The following is a 16,230-nucleotide window of genomic DNA, read 5'->3' as shown; positions in this document are numbered from 1 at the left end:
AATCAGTTTCTGGAAGCACTTTCTTCCTCTGGGAAGGTTGCAATAATTTACTAAAGTCTTTGTAAAGTCCCCCAATGCTCAGACTAAAACTAACACATCATCATGCTTCATCAATGGCCTCATATCTGAACTGATCACCTGATCAGCTGAACTAAAAAGCTGGATTTTGACTCTACAAACTTCAGGTTTTTATCGTCCAAGAACTAAGCAAACCCTCTAGATTGGGGGTTGTTTTTGTTACTTTTAGTTAAGATGCTCCTCCTGATGTCGTAAGAGCCAGAATCGGTCAGCAGTCGAATGTTTGGTCCTGCAGGTGCAGCCTCGGCCGGAGTCAAGGTGGCTTCAGCCAGGCTTCCTTCACCCAAGACCCTGGTGGGATCGCCCACTCAGATCCTGGCCCAGTTCCCCAAACAGCAGTCCCCCAAACAGCTGCAGCAGACCTCCGCCTTAGGAGCCTCCAGCATCAGCCAGGCGCAGACTTCCAGCACCCCCCCACTCGGGGTCAAACCCACCATTCAGATCAAGCAAGAATCTGGTGAGCTCCTTTGGTTTTCTCTTTGTTTTTTAACCCCCAGTTGTTTGCATTCATGTCTTCAAATGGATTTATATGTCCTGCAGCAGTCCTGGACTGCAGGGAACAGATTTTGTCTGCAATTCTACTTTTTTACCGCGCGTTTGAGTGAAGATTTTGCCCTTGCCAAACTCAAAAACTCACCAAAATTTGCATGCACCTGCTAATAAGTTTTTGACAAATTGACAATTTAAAAAAAAAAATAATTTTGTCGCCTCCAGCTCTGGCCAGGGTGGCAGAGGCAGAGTGTGGGGCATGTAGCAGAAAGGGGGCTGTGGGGTCGGGTAGCGTACGATGCCCCACTTGCATCTTTAATTTTTTTTGCTTCTTTTAATTTTTAATTTTTCGTCTGCAGGGGTGAAAATAATCACCCAGCAGGTGCAGCCCAGTAAAATCCTGCCCAAACCCTCGTCGGTGTCTCTGTCCAGCAGCAGCTCTTCCCCCATCATGGTTGTCAGCAGTAACGGCGCCATTATGACCACCAAGTTGGTCTCCCAGTCCACAGGTTAGAACGCCAAACTCCAAATATTTATCTTTTTGTTTGTGGACACAATTTTGAGAAAGATTTGATTTAAAAAAGAAAATAAAAAGTAAAATTTCTGACTTTGTAGCTTCTCAGGCAACGTACACAAGGCCTACTGTCAGTCCCAACATCGGCGCCAGAATCACCGCGTCCAGTGGAGGCACCACCTACGTCAAAACTACCAGCGGCAGCATCATCACCGTGGTGCCCAAGTCTCTGGCCACTCTGGGGGGCAAGATCATCAGCAGCAACATCGTTTCCGGTGACGCCCTGCATCCGGTCTCCAACCTACGTTTTTGAGTTTTCCTGGACTAAAAAAATAAAAAAATGATCTTTTTGGTGCAGGGACGACCACCAAGATCACCACCATCCCGATGACCTCCAAGCCAAACGTCATCGTGGTGCAGAAGACCACGGGCAAAGGAGCCACCATCCAGGGACTGCCGGGGAAGAACGTGGTCACAACGCTGTTGAGCGCTGGGGTGAGGCGGAGCTTAGCTACGCAACATTCTTTTAAACTTTACCCAAGTGGATCTGTGTTTGAGATGTTTATTTGGAAATTTCACCAAACAGAGAGGCTAGTATTTAACCACACAACAATCCGGAACATTCAAGCTGGGATTATCATTAATCATCTGTTCAAACACTATTTTATTAAATGTAATAACAGTCTATGACATTCTTCACAACACACTTTTCACCAAAAGAAAACTGAAGAGAAGTACCTTTACCGATTTATCAAATGCAAATTGAGGGGTGGCCTTCAATGAAGTCGGGGGTCTTTTAATGCTGTTTCCAGCATCGAGGACTTGTAATTATCTTGAATTATTGAAATTATATTGAATGTATGTCACCCTGTTTCATTTTTTTTGTGGAATGTTGAAAAGAGGTAATATATGAATCGATGGTTTGAGCCGAGCGAAACGATTTAAGCTATGAATATATAAGAAGGTGGGCACGGTTAACGAAAAACCTCAGTTGCCAAGGACATCCGAATGTTTACTTTTCACGATTCTTCTAGAAATTACATTGACCTGTTCGTCACCCCAGGACGCCAAAAAACGTAAAAACCAACAGAAAATACACCATTTTGTTGAATTTGTCAAGTGAAAGGCGTGTAGCTGCTACCCCACCAGTGAGGGAAGGTGAAAAGGGGTCATTGGGGGTGTGGCGGGGTCATGGTGGGGTAGCGCCCGCGGGTAATACCCCATGCTACACACAGCTTTAATTCTCCTTTTTTGTCGTAAAACACTTAGACACCTCAGAGGCGTTTAAAGAGCTTTATAAATAAGATTTGTTCATTTATTCATTCTTGCTGCACATAACTAAGTCCCAGGTTAATGCTTGGGCTGTGTGCATGTGCTTCAGGGGGAGAAGAGCCTGCAGGCCGTTCAAGGAACCAAACCTGCAATCATCACCGCCTCCAGGCCCATCACCAAAATGATCGTCACCCAGCCCAAAGGCATGAGCTGCGGAGCCCAGTCCACGGCCACCAAGATCATCCCAACAAAGATCGTCTACGGCCAGCAAGGCAAGACGCAGGTGAGACATAAAGGTCACCGAGCACATGGGGATCACATGATGCCGTCACCCGGATGCCCACGGGTAGGCGTTGTAAAAGTGCAGAGGAGGATCTCTGTGATGAACAAACACTTTTTCCTGAGAAGAGAAGAGCTGGTTGTGTTTTACACCAAAGAACTTCCTTTTTCTCGTGTAAGCAGACACGACAATGACAAGGCAGAATTTAGAGCCGATGATGATTAAATCGAACAAAGCGAAAAAATCCCCCTGTTCTAACTCTTCCTCTCTCAACTGCTCCATTTTTAGGAGAAGTAGTAATGTGCGGTTTTTTTGTCTCTCCTCAAGTAATAGGCTTAATATTTCCATAAACCTTTAAAAAGTTGTTGGCTCAGTGAAGATCACAGATATTAGTGGGATTTTTTTTTTACCAGTCTCAGTGGTGTGTCAATAGTGGGAGAGGTCAAGACAAAATGGAATGGTCAGATCCAAACAATGGAAATCAGTAAAAGGCCGACATGACGGGAATCCCATGATAAAACATCTCTGTTCCAGCCTGAAACGTCTGAAACCTCTGAAACAAGAAAACAATTAAAAATCTTTAAAAGGAAAAAAAGGGGACATATATGATCCATGTTTCCAAAAAATCAATGAAAGAATTTTCTGTCAATTCAGTAGATGAAAATACAAAGCAAAAAAACCTGCTAGAAAACTGTGATGATCTGGTTGACAAAGAAAAGCACAACAGAGAGCATAAAGAATATTTAAATAAAGATATTTTTCTTAAATCACAAATGAAATATAACCTTTATCAGAAGAAACTGATTACTATTGTAAGACCAATAAATAAATACAACAAAAGAAGGTTAAATTAAAAAGCCATTAAAAGCATTAAAGGAACTCTATTGGAACCAGTTTTTCAAAATAAAAGTTCTACTAAATGATTTGTGTTCAATGAGAGGGTCATAAACCATGAAAAACAAATAGAAGTCGAGATTATGATTTTTCTTAGTGTCAAAATTATAGAAATGTGACATAAAAGCAAATTTTAAGAGTCCCCTAAAGCCAGTATGTTGAATCGATTGTCTAATAATTGTATATTTATTGTATATCCTTTTTATTTTATTTTAAGATTTGTTATTAATTTTTGTTCTTTGTTTTTAGGTCGACAATTTTAACATCTGTCCGGGACAACAGATGAGCTAGTTGGGCTAATTCTGTCTCATAATGCTTTTAAATACATTTAAATTAAATTATTATCCACATGCAGAGTGCACCCATAGTGTGCGGTGTCCCACAAGGCTCAAATCTTGGACTTTTTCAATGTAATTATTAATAGGTGGTCCAATGTGCCAAAAAACTTTAACATGGTTTGTTTGATGACATATTTGTCTCAGTCTATGAGAATTCACTCTTTTTATTGATTTATTTGCCTGATTTCTTTTTTAACATATTCATTTTAAATGTTCAACCTCGTTTGGTCACAAAAATAGTTTTATCTAAGTTAAACCATTTTTAGTAAAACTAGCAAATTTAACATTTGTACTTTTTTTTTTCTTAGCTGCGCAAAGTTATCTCCAAACAACACAACAAATGACATTACAGAAAAATGGACATTTATAATGAATTTTGGTTTTGACGGTGGATTTAAATCAAGTTAATTTGTTTAAAAAATGTTACTGTAATGCCTTTTTATTATTTATTTCCTCAAAACAAAATGGAACAAAGGCCCTCAGTACATAAAGAATACGAAGCTTCTTTATTTTAGTCCTTAATGGTTTGTAAAGCTAATAAATATGTCCATATGAAGCCTTTAGTTACGATCCATAATGTCTAATCTGCCAGAATTTTAGGTATTTTTTCTCGTGGATTTTGATGCTAAATCAAAAACAGAATCAGGCTCTATTGAATTTCATTTATTGTTCATGTACCTCCAAAACCTAAAATAGGAAAGTATAACATTTAAAAAAAAAAATCCACTATAATCTCCTTCAGCTGTTCACATTTCAGGTGAATTTAAATTGAACAGACTTCTGTATAAACGGCGGGAAAATCCCCACATGTGGTTCTTCGGCTGCTCTCTGTGCTGCTTTGGTCTCACAGTGACTTAAACCTGTACGGGTGAATGAAAAAAACAATTCCGCTAAAGTTTTAAATGTTAAAAAAAATGCTTTATAAATGGTACATTTGTGGTGCCCACAGTATAAAACACCTCCATTGATGACTCACTGTTCCCGTTTTGACTTTAGACTAAGTCTGTACAAACGCCTTGCTCGTTAAAAAAATGTGTTTCATTAGTGTCAGCACCAAACTTATTTCCAGTGACGTAAATGTTACTAACTTAAGTTTCTTCTCTGAAGGTTTAAAAATGTTTTTAACACTGAATGTTCATGAGGTTTCCTGTGAACGTCTACAGTCACGGCCAAACGTGACAAATATTAGTTTTCACAAAGTTTGCTGCTAAACTGCTTTTAGATCTTTGTTTCTGTTGTTTCTGGGATCTACTGACATTAAATTACAAGCACTTCATACGTTTCAAAGGCTTTTATTGACAATTGCGTGACATTTCTGCAAAGAGTCAGTGTTTGCAGTGTTGGCCCTTCGTTTTCAGGACCTCTGCAGTTCCACTGGACATGCTGTCAATCAACTTCTGGGCCAAATCTTGTCTGACAGCAACCCATTCTTTTAGAACCACTTCTTGGAGTTTGTCAGAATTCGTGGGTGTTGTTTGTCCACCCGCCTCTTGAGGATTGACCACAAGTTCTCAATGGGATTAAGATCTGAGGGGTTTCCAGGCCATGGACCCAAAACTTCAACGTTTTGGTCCCTGAGCCACTTGGTTCTCACTTTAGCCTCATGGCACGGTGCTCCATGGTGCTGGAAATCCATTGTTGGACGCCAAACTGTTGTTGGATTGCTGGAAGAAGGTGCTGTTGGAGGGTGTGTTGGTACCATTGTTTGTTCATGGCTGTGTTTTTGGGGCCAAATGGTGAGTGAGTCCCCTCCCATGGACCCATGAATGGTCTCAGGATGCTTTACTATGGTGTGACACGGGACTGATGGCAGCGCTTACCTTTTTTTCTCCAGACAAGCCTTTTTCCAGATGCCCCAAACAATCGGAAAGAGGCTTCATGGGAGAATCTGACTTTGCAGCAGTCCTCAGCAGTCCATTCGCCAGACTTTCTGCAGAAGATCAATCTGTCCCCGATCTTTTTTGGAGAGAAGTGGCTTCTTTGCTGCCCTTCTTGACACCAGGCCATCTTCCAAAATTTTCGGTCTCACTGGGATGCAGATGTGTTCACACCTGCCTGCTGCCGTTCCTGAGCAGCTCTGCAGTGGTGGCACAGCTGAATCCCCTTTAGGAGGTCATCCTGGCGCTTGCTGGACTTTCTTGGACGCCTTGGACCCCATCAGCCTGACATCATGATCTCCAGCCTGGTGCTCGTCAACATTCTCACCTGAGTTAACGAGAGGATGACGGAAATGATCTCAGCAGGTCCTTCAATGACAGCAATGAAAGGCAGGATTAAGTTAATTTAAATGGCAGAGAAGGACTGTGCAGTTCTTCTGGTCTCTCGTCATAACATTCTGGAATTTTTGCAAACTGCTATTATAAAAACTTAAGCGGCAACTTTTGCAATTTCCAATATTCGTCATCCGCAAAACTTTTGGCCACGACTATACAATAACTAAAAACTGCTAAAAAAGAGTTTTACAAATCTCAATGGAAGCAGGAGGCTCACAATAACTCAGGATGAAAGTTAAGAGAATTAACGTCAAATTAATTTATAAATTCAGGTAAAACTGCATCAGGCTGCAGATAGTACCTTTATTTTTTATTTTTGTTGGATCAATATTGTACAAAATGGACATCAGTTTGATGGAACTCTCACTGTTATGTGATGAAAAATCTTAATTATTGGGGAGAATTATTGTTTAATCTTATCAGATAATAATAGACAAACATTACTTGTGGAGTTCCATAAGGTACGATTCTGGGCCCTCTTCCCTAAATGGATTAATTAATTCAGACTTTGGGGAAATGTTTTTTTTTTTTTTTTTTTTTACAAATTTACACATTAAACCTTTTAAATATGAGCGAATGCATAAGCTAGAGTTTTTGTTTTGAAGACATTCGTTTTTTGCAGCAGATCAGAAGAAACTCCAAGTACAGAAACTTTGCTTAAAGCTTGTTTCTGCTGGTAAATAATTTAGCATAAATCAAACTTGATTTCTGTTAAAATCTGAATTGAGTTCAATAGAAAACTCCAAGTAACCAGAAACCAAAACTGAAACTTAACTTCCTGTTGGCTTTTATGCACACAAAAACAAAGTTACTGATTTTTTAAAAATCATTTTTGGTTTGAGAAACGTTAAATTCCTTTCCAAACTGTCCTCAATGAAGGAAAAGTTGTTGAGGACCTCAGTGGCTGCATTTTCAAAGCCTTCATCTGGTTCTTCTCCAGGTTCTCATCAAGCCGAAGCCGGTCTTCCAGACGGCGGTGGTGAGCGAACAGGCCAGGCAGCTTGTGACGGAGACACTGCAGCAGGCGACCCGCTCCACCACAGAGCTGAGCCAGGCTCAGTCTTCAGGGCAGGACGGCACGGCGAGGGACGAGGCGGGTGGGCTGGCAGAGGCCACCAGCTCCACCGGCGAGGCCCCGCACGCCAGCGGTCAGGGTGGGTCTCTGTTTGCTTCAAGCGGTCTTACCCAACCCCCCCGATACACAGTTTTAGTGTCATTTAGATCATGCAGCAGCAGTGATCATCAGTCACACCCCCCCCTCTCCTCCCCCAATTTTTACAGTAATATCTGTAACACAGGAGGTCTTTGGGTAAAAAAACATATCTTTGACATTTAATGGTTATGAACACCTAAAACTTAGAAAAAGGATTTTTAGAATTAGAATAAATATAAATATGAACATTTTACAATTTATGAATCCACTGTGAATTTAAAAAAAAGTTTCTTTAGATCAGAGTGACGGAGACCAAATAAGAGTCTGTGTACTTTTTAATTTTAACAACTAGAAAAAAATAGATATTTATTATTATTGTTATACTTGTTTTAACACTTTTCTGTAACTTTAATTTTTTATTTTATTTTAATGACTGACACCTTTTAATAATTACAAATTAGTTAGTTGTAATTTCTTATTCTTAATAACCAAATGATACACTTTTTATAGATTAGCTGCATCTATTCATGCATCCATCCATCCTAAATTAATGAATGATGCACTGACTAAAGAGCACTTTTAAAATGTTAAAACAAGTAAATGTGACAAAAAAAAGAATTTTGGCAGAAATCAAGCATTTATTTAGTCCTGTGTTATATCAGCCTTTGTTTAAAAATGAAAGTTTATTTTTTCTTCTTTGTGATAGAAATACATTTTAACAATTGATGTATTTTATGACCTGAAACTGAAAGTTCTTGTTTTTGTGGAATTGGAGCAAAATACTATCAGTAATCAGCTTGTCAGTCATTTAGTCGTCTCTAAAGTCACGTCTGAGCATTAATCCAAATCGATTGATCCATCCAAACACAAATGGCGAGTGCTGAAAACCGGGTTCTGATTGGTCACTGTGGTTATGAGCAAAAACTTCTGGTTCACACTAATTTAATTAAATGTCTTTTTTTTTTGTTTTAATTTCTGTAGATCATTTTTTTTCACCAGTAAATAAAATGTTAATTTTCTTTTCATTTTTCATTTAAATGAACATATTATTTTTATTATTTTATTTTAATTTTTGCTGTATTCTACTTTAGGGTTAGGGTTAGCCCTTAAAACTCTGAATCCTACCAAATATATTATTGAAATGTTTTGTCAAATTAACTTTTATTCTTAACGAAAGTTACAATTCTTTAACAATAACATTTAACAGGGATGGAAGTGCTCGTATGACGGTGAATCACTGAATCCATCGCTTGTTTCTGCTCCTCAGAAATCCTGCAGTGATTTGTTTTGCTTGAGATGAATTGAGGAATAATTCTGGCTGCTTGATGCTCCTCAGAGGTGCAGACTGTAGTGCACCTTGTGTCCTCCAGAGAGCAGGATTGGGCTGAACAGGAAGTGGCTGTGGAGTCGAGCCCCACGGTTATCTACCAGGAATTAGGTGGCGGGGAATCCCAGTCGGCCACCTCCACCATCAGAGCTCTTCTGGAGCTCCAGCAAACAAAAGGTGAGACGGGCGATGTTTAGTGTCTGAGCCGATGGCCCGCAGTCATGAACCCGTAGAACAGGAGAGGCTGGAAAGTTTCCATAGAATTCTTTTCAAACCAGGATATATGGGGTGGTTTACATACATCCTTGTAAAGCTGGTGTTTTTCTACGCGTGATTTGAAATCCCCCAAAGAGGCTTAATTGCCTTTTGAAGCATGAAATCTAAGCTGCTGAGCAGATGTGACACTCAGCTGAAGAGCAGGTGATTTCCAGGTTCTGATGCTGAGAATAGAATCGGTTCTGTCACCTGTTCACACTAAAGCCCCCCTGTTTTTCCACGTTCCTGTCCTTATTTACATAAAAAGTAGATTTAAATAAAAGTTAAAAACAAGCATTACTTCAAAGTTGAAATGTTAGAACCCACAGGTTTGAGGGAAACCTAAAGGTATTCATTTTATTTTGTGCTATCAAACAAAACTTTAAGTATAAAAGCACCTTTCATACATATGTAACACAATATGCGTACAAAATTATTCATTTTTCAACTCAAATACCAAAAGTGAAAACAAAGACTTATAAAACACACACACACAATGCCAACAACCCCCCAGTATTTGTATTGTGTACATGTTGACATGTGGACATATTTGGAGCCAACAGGTATGTTTATAACATTTGAGTGTGTGTGTGTGTGTGTGTGTGTGTGTGTGTGTGTGGACAGGCCCCGCCCCTTATAGACTTGTAGTCCATCTGAACCTCACTGTAATGATTATAACCATCCAGAAACTTGTTGCTTTACGCTACTTCATGGTTTTATCCCCCCCTCCCCCCTATAATCACCCTCCTACCCCCCCCCCCCCCCCCCCTCTCTAACATCCCGCTCTCTTCTTCCCTTCTTTCCTTTTCTTTCCAACACAAGAGATTTTCAAATATGGTTAAAATGAATAAAGTTTGGCCTCGATTACAAAAGGGGTTTATTCAGACATACCTCTGGTTTGTCTGAAGATTCATAACCCCTGTTGTTAAAATAAATATGTCCAACACGAGAGGCCCTCAGCTCTCATCTGTCTGCCCAGCTGTTGGAAGGACAAGTTAAAAATAAATAAATAAATAAGAGGTGGCTTAAGGCTTTTTATGAAACATCTGGAGGTTTTTCTGATTTCAATAATATGTTACTAATGTGAACTTGGCTGAATATTTGAGCTGTTTATGTTTGAGATAAAATTCAAAATGTTTGCTGCTTAGTTTTTGCAATGATGTCACTGCCTTTTAAGACAAGCTATGCGTAATGGAGACCATGAAAGGTGTCCAAAGACCCCAGCTTACTTCAGGAAGCACAATTCATTCTTTTAAGCAGCTGGGTGCTAAAGAAAAGTCCCAGCTGTTGTAGAAAACCGTTTTTCTTTGTTCCAGCAGTGAAGGACAACGCCGACGCCAAACCCAGGCAGCTCACCATCGACCTCAGTCAGATGGCGGTTCCCATCCAACTGGCCCAGGAGAAGAAACACGGCCCCGAGTCGCCCAGACCGTCCACGTCCGAAGCCGAACCCAGAAGTGAGTCAGCAGGTAATCCAGATGTTTTTCCGGCTGTGAGCCAGCAAATTCAGGGGAAAATACAAAAGAAGTCTGCTGAACCTTCCATTGGTCACGCGGTCACACACCTCTTCCCTTTTTGGTTTTCCTTTGGTAAACGGAAGGCGGTTATGTGAGCGCGAGTGCGCCTGCGAGTCCTGCCATGCACTTGACATCATCACTACTGTTTCCACTGCAGCCAAAACCAGAGTGGGGGTGTTTCCAGAGGACGAAAACGTGGTCATGTCCTCCAGCCATCAGCTAGGGAAGCCCTCAAAGAGCAGCACCCAGGTTGCCGGGGTAACCAAACCGGCCGCCGCCACCGCCGTGGCCCCGGCCTCAGCCTCTGTGTCGCCAGCGGTGAGTATAAAGAACGCCTGAACAACCTGGAAAACACCAGAAAACAAAGCAAGACGGCTTTATGAACGACTTCTGAGTAATAACAGCTTTCTTTACAAAGAACAACAGAGACATCCCATAATACAAATAAGCTATATCATAGAAATAAAAACACAAGTAAGACCTGCACAGAAAGTTTGTAAGCTGTGAACAAATATGACTCAAACCTGGAATCACCAGGAGTTGCAGTTCCACAAATGGCCACTAGTGGAGGTTTACAGAAGAACACCCCCACCCCACCCCCACCCCCACCACACACTCAACAAAAGGGGATTTAAAATCATTAAACATCTTTTATTTCCTGTATTTAACTGATAAACAGTTCATTAAAATCATTATATGAGAAAAAGTCACAATTTTACGTAAAGGAAGTTATAAAAAGACAAAGTTTTACAGGAATCATGTACATTTTTTTAAAAAGTCATATTTTATGACAATAAAGTTATAGGTTTATAAAAAAAGATCCTAATTTACGAGAATAAAGTCATAAAATTATTATTTTATGGGAATATTGCAGTACAATTTTTGAAAAAAGTCATAATATCACGGAATTATGTTGTTAGGAAACAAATCAACATTAAAGATAATAAAACTGTAAAAAATATGAGAAATAGTTCATATGTTTTTGTGAATTTAGTCAAAAAATTCTGAGAAAAAGGTAAAAAATTCAAATCATTTCGACTTAAAAAAAATTACGAGAAAAAAGTCGTAAAATGAGACTATACAGAGGTCAAACTTTACCAGAACAAATTTGTAAAATTATGAGCAAACATTCAACATTTCATTAAATTAAAACCACAAATTGATTTTCTTTCAAAGTCTGAATTTTACTGAAGGAAACTTGAATCAGCAAAGACTGGAACACAGAATAACTATGATGTAAAACGATCGGACTGAGCTTTGTTAAAGGATTACATCTGAAAACGTTCCTCTCACCTTTAGCTCCTTCAGAAAAGTGTCTGAATGTAAAACTGCAGAAACCCACATCAAACTGGCATTTGAATGCATCACAGGTTTGTACAAACAACAAAGTAAGGAGTTTCTGAAGATCTTTTGGTTCTCCTGGCCTCTGGCGTGTTTCTGCCTCTGCAGACTCCGCCCTCCGGCGCTCAGCTCAGACTCTCTTGGCCCGTTTTCAGGTGCCGGACCCACAGGCCAAAACGGAGACCGGGCTGGAGGCGTCCGAGCTGGAGGGGGACACCTTGGACCCGCAGACCGGTTTGTTTTACCGCTCCAGTCATACGTCTTCAGAAGGCCCCAGGCTTTTGGCGGCTCAACCGCCGCCGTCGTTGAGCAAGGCGGAAGCCGAAGAGAATCGGCCCTCCTCCACGCCTGTCCAACAAACGCCGCCACCCCTGCAACTACACAGCAAACCCCAGACGAGCCAGCCGGCCTCCTCTTCCTCTGCCACTCCCCTCCTGACCAAGAAGATCCTCAAGCCCAGGGAGGTGGCCCCGCCCAAGCCGCAGGTTTTAACGCCAGTCCCCAAAGACAAGCCCCTCCCTCCGCCGTTTCAGTCAGCAACAAAGGCCACGACCCCCAGCCCGCCAACTAAAACAACTGTGACTCCGCAACTGCCGAAGCTCCAGCAGGCCCCCACCTCCCACCACAGACCGCTGCACTCGCCCATGTCCCACCCCCCTCCGCTGCAGGCGCACCACCCCGTGAGCACGGAGAAAGCGGCGTCCAGCCAGGTGAGTGCCTTTGGTTCTGCGGAGTCATGGTGGGGGCGTGGCTTAATGTCCCCCTTCCCTTCTGCTGCCGCGGTTCTCAGTTTAACGTACATCATCTCACATTTACAGCCAATCATCACGCAGAGCGCCACCGTCACCAAGATCACCTTCGGGACCCCCCGCCACCCATCCCCCGTCTTCAGCAGCGGGGAAGCGGCGGCTAAGCTGATCCCGGAGTCCAGCTCAGGGGCTTCAGGGGACAAGCCCTCCGTGTCGGACATCCTGAAGATCTCCATGATTGAGGCGGAGATCGACCCCAGCACGGAGCCCATGGTGGTGGACTCCTCCAGCGACTGCGGCCCCCTGGGCAAAGCCTTGGAGGTGCAGGCCGTGTCGGGCACGCTGGACGCGGGGCAGTTCATCAGCAGCTCGGGGGTGGCCATGCGCCACTCCAAGCCGCAGCAGTTCGGCCGCATGCAGGGCCTGCCGGCGGAGAGCGGCAAGGACGACCTGGAAGTCATTGAGGTGCGCTCACACAGCCACACCTGCGAACACAATCCACAGGGGTTTTTCAAAATAAAACACAGTGGTTCCTCCTCCCAGTGGAGATCCAGAACCAGCGTTCTTCACTCTTCTTTTGCTAGGAAAGAAGAAGAAAGAATATACGGTAATTTTTTAGCTTCAAATCTTCGTTTCTCCAATTTATGATGTAAAAAATCTCAAACATTGTTTAAAGACCCACTCCGATAAAAAAGTTTTTGGGTGCTTATAACATGTTGTTGTGTTTTTCTGACGATTTAGGACAGTTGTAAAAAATATTGAGCTTAAAATTACATTTTTTAGTATTTTTTTATTCAAATCGTTGTGAATCAGGAGCAGCAAAAAAATGCGGTGCGAAAAAACCTTATTGGTGGCGTAGAAAATAGGCCCCCTGCTCTGCTCCATTCTGATCATCCTCCTGCAGACAAATAGATCCATGAACGTCTTTGTTTTCCTCGTCTGAGCGGGAATCTGGATCAGAACTGGACGGATGCAGGGCTCCAGACTGCGAGCAATTGGTCGCATTTTGCGACCAAAATTTGAGAGTGTGCGACTGAATTTTACATCCAGTCGCACGTGTGCTACCAGTAAATTTGCCTCCCCCACCCTTCGTATTTTTTATACATTAAACGTGGAAGGGGCACCTCAATGATCAATGAAATAATCAATGAGATGCAAGCCCACACGGACGCAGGCAGGCACACACACTCGCGCACATACTCATGAAACGCGAGGACGTACACTCTCGCGTGATACCTGTCTGTGAGGCGGCCACTGCGTGTGAGAAGAATAGGGAAAGCCACTGTGAGTGGCTAAAATGCGTGGAGGGGGCGGGGCCTAGAGATAATCGAGTGCGCGTTAACATCTGTGGGAAGGAAACTGAGACAAATATCACAACCTGATATGTGCGTCTGAGCTATGGGTAAGCGAACTATTGATTCGTTCTTCCGACCTGCGGCTGGTGTACCAGTGCCAGAGTGTACAGCAGGGGTCTCAAACTCGCGGCCCGCAGGCTATTTGCGGCCCCCAAGATGATATTTTGCGGTCCCCGCCTTAATATGAAGGTTTAATGTTACTGCAGCCCGCCAGTTTGTATGAATGACACTTTTTCATCGTCGTGCGTGGAGCTGACAAAGCAACCAATCACAGTGGGGTATATGACTCTTGGGGGCGGGACAATGACCGGGCTTGAAAGCAGGAAACCTGACAGCCCCCCCCCCCCCCCCCCCCCCCCCCCCCGGACCACATTAAGGAGTTCCTTACTTTTCTTTAGAACGTATTTATTCGCTCGTAATTTTCTACATACATGCAGTCCGTGCTGAACTTTTCTCTGGGCCGCACAGAACCGGAGGAAGGTTTAGGTTTTGGTTACGGTTACGGCGGCGCATCAAACGGTTTATGCACAGAAACAATGTCCTGTTTTAACCAATGTCCACCAATGTGGACTCCACCAATGTGGACTCCATCAATGTAGACTCCACCTCAAACAGAGAACCTGGATCAGGGTTCAGGTGTAAAACCTGAAAGAATCTCAGGGGGAACTCCGCAAAACAGACAAAAATATTTGGGTTTTGAGTGTCCTGCTGGCCTGGAAGATCCAGTAGTCTGACTGATGCGGTTTTTGCAGGTCATCCCTCAGTACTCCATCCTGCCGGACTCCAGCCAGTCCAACGTGGTGGTGGAGCCCAGCGGCTTCCTGGAGATCACCAACTTCACCAGCCAGCAGCTGGAGGAGGACAGCCCCATGGAGCAGGAGGTGGACAGCAGCAACGATGAGGCCGCCACCTCCAGTCCCCCTGACCAGCCCTAGTCCCCCCCTCCCCCAAATCAGGAGACAGACCCACGGAGGGGGGGTTGTGTGTCTAATGCCGTTTTGCTCGTTTTCCTTGGCCCTCTGAACTGATAGGACGGGGTTTTTATTACCAAACGTAAAGCGTTTGACTCGCACGCGGCTGAAAGGCGGCAGCGGCTCCGAACACACGACCCTCCAGGGCGTTTACAGGAGCGCTGACTGGTTGGGGAGTTGCTGTTTTTTTGTTCCGCTGTATTTCAGAAATCCCTGGCTGTGCTGATGGCTGTACAGATCTTTGTCACATAAACTGTCCTCTTCTACCGACTTTGTAACGTTAAACTTCCCGACTCTCCCGGGATTCAGCAGAGAGAGCAAAGGTGGAGGAGATCCTGCTTTTTCTGAAGAAGCAGAACCAGGAAGGAATCTCACCAGTTCACTGAAGAAGAATGAAAATTACCTTTTTGTTTGTTTGTTTGTTTGAAATATATTCTATAGCTCAAAAAGAGCTGCTGTGAAAATGTAAACATTTATTTTTGCATAGCGTGTTTAAACTTTCAGTTATTTTCTATATTTTTAAACTAGATGACGTAGTAACCAGTTCAATAATTCCACTGAATAGGAAATGAATAACGTAGATTCTGCATCGAAAAACAAAAAATGTCTGTTTCTGTTTGGTCCATAAAAGCATAAAACAGTTTTCAGTTAAATCTGTGGTTTGTGTCACAACTTTTTACCAATTCTCCTCGAGGTTTTCTTCATTTTGAGATGATTTCTAACTATGTTTACAGGCAAAGCAATGGCATGCTGGGAATTCTGGAAAAGAAATCTGCATTTCCTGCACCTGCAGGTTTGCCTTTGACAAACCCGATTCCTCCCTGCAGCGTCCGGAGCGCCTGGTCAGAATTTCCAAATATGTTTAGAATATAACAATCTTCATAAATAGAAACACATGAAATGTATGTTTCCTACTTAGCATCAGTTCTAAAAAAGAGCAGAAGAACCGCATAAACCAACATCTTTGAGAACACAGCAGTGAATAGCAGCTTAACCTTAATGGATACAAATACATTTTAAAGAGCTATAAAACAAACTTTTAGGCATGTACAGATAACAATTGAACCTAAATGTTTCCGTAAAAAGAAGAAATCAATAAAATAACGTTTACAAGAGATTTAGTTAAAAAATATAGGAAATTAAAAACAAAACCTTTTTTTTTTACTCGTCCTACGCTGGTTTAGAGGCTGGTTAAAAGGGGCGGTACCTCTTTATCTAACTCCACCCACATCCCAGCTTAGAGACCTCATGAGTTCAAACTCAGCCTTTGGTTGTGTCCCAATTCCCTCCCTAACCCCTACATATAGTTCTCTATATGCCATGTTGTAGTGCTGTCCAAATCTACAATTCCAAAATCCAGTGCCCTAGAAATTTCCCATAAGTCTCAGCGAAAACCAGTGTGCATCGATGCTCACTAGATCGTC

The 16,230-nt window shown here is 42.5% G+C and overlaps 1 protein-coding gene across 7 annotated transcripts in view; it reads left to right on the top strand.

Annotated features, from left to right (window-relative positions):
• The window catches only part of emsy (EMSY transcriptional repressor, BRCA2 interacting), a 28,961-nt gene extending 13,502 nt beyond the window's left edge, over positions 1-15,459 (top strand). For 3 of the 7 annotated variants that reach the window (XM_078930845.1, XM_023962450.2, XM_078930846.1), the window contains 12 exons: positions 314-535; positions 927-1,076; positions 1,183-1,356; positions 1,440-1,576; positions 2,463-2,636; positions 7,079-7,292; positions 8,628-8,795; positions 10,190-10,342; positions 10,548-10,708; positions 11,887-12,441; positions 12,550-12,945; positions 14,588-15,459. In XM_078930845.1, coding sequence (XP_078786971.1) covers positions 314-535; positions 927-1,076; positions 1,183-1,356; positions 1,440-1,576; positions 2,463-2,636; positions 7,079-7,292; positions 8,628-8,795; positions 10,190-10,342; positions 10,548-10,708; positions 11,887-12,441; positions 12,550-12,945; positions 14,588-14,770 — 2,687 coding nt within the window. In that variant the 3' untranslated portion in view covers positions 14,771-15,459. The remainder of the gene's footprint in view (positions 1-313; positions 536-926; positions 1,077-1,182; positions 1,357-1,439; positions 1,577-2,462; positions 2,637-7,078; positions 7,293-8,627; positions 8,796-10,189; positions 10,343-10,547; positions 10,709-11,886; positions 12,442-12,549; positions 12,946-14,587) is intronic. The other 4 variants (XM_023962451.2, XM_078930848.1, XM_078930847.1 and 1 more) reach the window with 3 other exon arrangements.
• The last annotated feature ends 771 nt before the right edge of the window (positions 15,460-16,230 follow it).

This window comes from Oryzias latipes, chromosome 14, assembly GCF_053564925.1.
Source record: "Oryzias latipes strain Hd-rR chromosome 14, Olatipes_Hd-rR_3.1".
Classification (NCBI taxonomy): Eukaryota; Metazoa; Chordata; class Actinopteri; order Beloniformes; family Adrianichthyidae; genus Oryzias; species Oryzias latipes.
Note: the sequence above shows the minus strand (reverse complement) of the source record. Positions and strands in the feature narration are given on the sequence as shown.